Source organism: Galeopterus variegatus, unplaced genomic scaffold (genome assembly GCF_000696425.1).
Source record: "Galeopterus variegatus unplaced genomic scaffold, G_variegatus-3.0.2 Scaffold8879, whole genome shotgun sequence".
NCBI lineage: Eukaryota > Metazoa > Chordata > Mammalia > Dermoptera > Cynocephalidae > Galeopterus > Galeopterus variegatus.
Genome location: NW_007734990.1, coordinates 79,452 through 84,501, shown reverse-complemented (window position 1 = coordinate 84,501; position 5,050 = coordinate 79,452). Strand labels below are relative to the sequence as shown.

The 5,050-nt window shown below is 36.0% G+C and overlaps 1 protein-coding gene across 1 annotated transcript; it reads left to right on the top strand.

Annotated features, from left to right (window-relative positions):
* Window positions 1-830: 830 nt before the first annotated feature.
* Window positions 831-1,799, top strand: LOC103608813 (olfactory receptor 7C2-like). Its single transcript, XM_008593203.1, has one exon. The coding sequence runs from the start codon at window positions 831-833 to the stop codon at window positions 1,797-1,799; it is 969 nt and encodes a 322-aa protein (XP_008591425.1).
* Window positions 1,800-5,050: the final 3,251 nt, after the last annotated feature.

Genomic DNA, 5,050 nt, shown 5'->3' with positions numbered 1-5,050 from the left:
TTGTTATTTCTATTTCTGTGAAGTATGTCAATCGTACTTTGATGGGATTGTACTGAATCTACAAATTATTTTGGGTAGTATGATCATTTTGACATATTGATTCTTCCTTTCAATGAACATAGAATGCCTTTCCTTTTTGTGCATGTCTTTTGTAATTTTTTTATCAATGTGTTATAGTCTTTCACCTCTTGGGGTAAATTTATTTAAATGTATTTTTATTGTTGTTGCTATTGCAAATGGGATTGCTTTTTTATTTCTTTTTTACAATAGTTTGTGTTGGTGTATAGCAATGCAACTGATTTGGGTATGTAGATTTTGTATCCTGCAGTTGGCTGAATTTATTTTTCACGTCTAGGAGGTTTTTGGCAGAGTCTTTCTTTACTTCACAGCATTATGACCATCTGACACAGCACATGATGATTTTTATTGGCTTGTATTCTTCTACTACTTTTGCTGTGGGGACTTTTGTTGTTCTACTGTTTGTTCACTGTTTAGACAGTGCCTGGAACATGGACAATATTCAATTTATATTTCTCAAATGTCTGAAAGAATTTTTTATTAAAACACTTGAATACATAACCTTTTGAGGAAAAGCTAAACATCAGACAGGAATTCCTAATGACACATAGGGCTAGAATCCTCTAAAGGAGACCAGATTCATGTACAAAATGTAGGAAACCTGTGTCTTTACAATAGAATATAAATGGTCATACTTTTCACAGGTAACTAGAAGTAATATATGCTTATATCATGTTCTATCTATCTATCTATCTATCTATCTATCTATCTATCTATCTATCTTTCCTTTCTCTTGCAGTCACCTACACTGCATGGAACCAGAAAATTATACAGAAATGTCAGATTTTCTTCTTCTGGGATTTTCAGAGGAACCAGAACTGCAACCTTTCCTCTTTGGGATATTCCTGTCTGTGTACCTGATCACTATGCTTGGGAACCTGCTCATCATCCTGGCCATCATCTCAGACTCCCACCTGCACGTGCCTATGTATTTCTTCCTCTCCAACCTCTCTGACCTGTCCTTTGCTGACATCTGTTTCACCTCCACCACTGTCCCAAAGATGCTGGCAAATATACAGACACAGAGTAAAGTTATCAGCTTTGCAGGCTGCCTCAGCCAGATATTTTTTTTCATTCTATTTGGATGCCTGGACAGTTTTTTACTGACAGTGATGGCATATGACCGATTTGTGGCCATCTGTCACCCTCTGCACTACATGGTCATCATGAACCCCCGGCTCTGTGCACTTTTGATTCTGGGGTCCTGGATCATGAGTGTCTTAGTCTCCTTACTTGAGACCTTGACTGCTTTGAGGCTGTCCTTCTGCACAAACATGGAAATCCCCCACTTTTTTTGTGATTTTCCCAAAGTCTTGAAGCTCGCCTGTTCTGACACCCTCATCAATAACATAGTAGTGTATTTTTTGACCATCATTGTAGGTGTTTTCCCTCTGTCTGGGATCCTCTTCTCTTACTCTCAGATTTTGCTCTCCATCCTGAGGATTGCATCAGCCAGTGGCAAGTGCAAAGCCTTCTCCACCTGTGGGTCTCACCTCTTGGTGGTCTCCTTGTTCTATGGCACAAGTCTTGGGGTCTACCTCAGTTCTGCAGCCACACTGTCCTCTAGTGCAAGTGTGATGTCCTCGGCAATGTACAACGTGGTCACCCCCATGCTGAACCCCTTCATCTACAGTCTGAGGAACAGGGACATGAAAGGGGCTCTGAGGAGACTCCTCAGCAAGGCTCTTAATGAAGGGTCATTGCAGGACTCTCGTGAATAACATTATGCACAATATGAGGACCAGAAAGCCTGGCCGCCTCCATCCAATATTTTGGCTACATCTGTGAAGCAATTCTTTCCTTGAATTTTCCTGTGTGGTCTCTTCTGCCTTAGCTACAGTTCATAAAGTTGTATATTGGGTCACATTTTCCACTTTCCAACTAGTTAAGTTTAACTTTGTATGGATCTGACCTGGCATTTTCTCTGTTATCTTCAGTAATGATTTAGGGTTCTTTTGTAAGTAAATCAAATCTTACATGTTAGAATATATCGTCAGTAGTGATGAGATGTGTACCTATGTTGGAAATGTCACCCTGGAAACTCATTTACAGGGACATTTTCTGAGGTTATGTCAACAAACTCAAAGATTTCCCCCATTTTTATCCGAATTGGTTTCCTTTCACTGAATTTTTCTACTTATGCACAACATGAATTTTTTGAATTTCAAAACTACATCTTTGCAACTGCAATGCCTAACATAGTTCTTGGCAAGGAGTTTGTGCTCAGTGAATATTTGTCGGTTCTTGGCAAGGAGTTTGTGCTCAGTGAATATTTGTCGAATGGAGTGAAAAAGATACGGGTAGATGGCTAAATACAAAATAGACTCTGGATCAGAAAAAAGGAAATTTATTAACTTTAGAAAGTTTTTGAGCTAGAAAAGAAATTCAAAGCTATGGATTTTTTTGACACTTTTTTATTGAAACATAATTGATTATATATATTTTGGCGGGACGGAATTGAATATCAGTACATGTGTACAATGTGTAGTGATCAAATCAGGATAATTAATGTACTCTTGTTTACAAAACATAATCAGTTTTTGTGACCCTTAACTAATTTCTCACTAAGCCCCCTCCCCTCCCCCACCTCTAATAACCACGGTTCTGTTCTTTTTCTTTTTTGAAAGTTCAATGTGTTATTGTGATTCTTTCTTTCTTTCTTGTCTTTATTTATTTTAGCTCCCACTTCTGAGTGAGGACATGAGATATTTCTCTCTCTGTACCTCATTTATTTCACTTAACATAACTTTCTCTAAAGTCATCCAAGTTATTGATATTTGATCTTAATAACAACACTCTGTATATGACAACATTGTTTAAGTATTTTACGTACATTATCTCATTTAATTTCTCCAATAACACTTTTATGTGATTAGTATCATTTTCCTGTTTTTACACATAAGGAAGTTAGAGCTCACAGTAACTAGGTAGCTAGCTCAAGGTTCCAGATGTTGTAGCAAGACTCAAACCCAGGGCTGTATAAAACGAGCCACTCTCTTAGGCAGGATATTATGTTACCCAAGTCAAACCTTGTAATAATAACAGTTAAACTTCAAAGAAAACAGGAATCCTCTGACAAAAATTCCAACTTCTGGATTTCTGTTCCTCAACCAAGAAATGTTCTGTCTCTGGAGTCTGCAGCCTTGGAAATAAATCAAACCCTAAAGAAAGATTTATTGTTTCCCTTAATATTTTAGTTTGACTACATTTGATTGTTAGTGAAGATGAGCACATTTCATGTTTTTGTATTTACTCTTTTCTCCAGATTTATTGAGGTATAATTGACAAAAATTATGCATTTCCACATGTACAATGTGATGATTTGACATATATATATATATATATTCTACTGATTTCCTTATCTTTATTCTATCTAAATTTTTGGTTTGCTGCTTTGATCATTTATTATCTTAGGTATTTTTTATTCTAAGTGGTTTAAGAGAATTTATTCTATTTCCTCATTGCTATGTTTTGTAATGCCTAATATGTTCTAAATATTTCCCTAGTTTTCCATTTGTTTTTTCTTTATTGCTTGGCCTACAAGTATTTAACATGTTTGAATTCATTGATTATGTTCTCAGTTCTATTTTTTTCTTTTTCTTACCGCTTGGTTTACAAGCAGAGGCTAATCTATACACTCTGCTCTCCATATCTGTGGTTCCCCATGCACAGATTCAAGCAATTGCAGATCAAAAATATTCAAAAAAATGAAAGTATGAAAATAACTGGACAACAATAAAAAATGATGGAAAACAAAAACTATGTACATAGCATTTACATTGTATTGGTATTGTAAGTAATATAGAGATGATTTAAAGTATACGGGAGGATGTGCATATGTTATATGCAATACTTACCATTTTATTTAAGGGACCTGAGCATCTGGGGATTTGGGTGTATGCACAGGGGTCCTGGAGCCAATCGCCCATAGATAACAAGAGATGACTATGATTTCTTCTAGAAGCCTCCTGCTATTTGAGATCTTTTCTCCAACCTCATTGTATTATGGTGATTGGTGTTAATATAGGAGTTTAACTTGATTTGCTTCCAATTAATAACTAATTATCCAAGCACCATTTCTTTCTAAATCCTTTCTTTCCTCATCAATCTCAATGTTACTTCTGTAATATATAATACCTTATTTTACTGGATTAGATCTTTAGTATTCTGCTGCATTTATATATCTATTTAGACTTAAGTCAAATTCACAATGCTTTGATAATTACAAATATATTATATGTTTTAATAAAGAGGAGGCCAAAATATTTTCTACTCTTTTTTTAAAATTGTCTTTCCCAACTACTCCTGTGGAAAACATAGCTAGTTTTCTTTCTAATGTTCATTCACAGCTTTTTCCTTGACAGCAGAACATGAATTTGCTTTGGGTGGTGATATAAAGGGGCTGCCATGTGTCTTAGATTCCTATTGCTACCATAAAAAAATACAACATACTCAGCAACTTAAAAGTCTTGAAATGGATTTCACTTGGGTAAAATCAAGGTGTTTGCAGGGTTGTGTTCCTTTCTAGAAGATCCAAAGAGTAATCCCTTTTCTTACCTCTTTCAACTTATATAGGCTACCCACATTCCTTGGCTCCTGGCCCCTTCCTCCAGCTTCAAAGCCAATAATGGCTGGTTGAATCTTCCTCTCATCACATGATACTGACACTGACTTTTCTGTCTCCCTTTTCCACATCTAAGGACCCTTTTGATTATGGTGGATTCACCCAAATAATCCAGAGTAATCTCTATAAAGGTCACATGATTTGCATCTTAATTCCTCCTACAAATTTAATTCCTTTTTTCTATGTAATCTAACATATTCACAGGTTCCAGAGATTAGGACATGGTCATATTTGGAAGGTCATTTTTCTGCCTACTTACAATGTACCACAACTTTGCCCAAAGAAAAGTAAGCTGAAATATGTTAGGTGGAGCTTCTAGGAAAACAGGTACATTCCTAATTTAAGTTA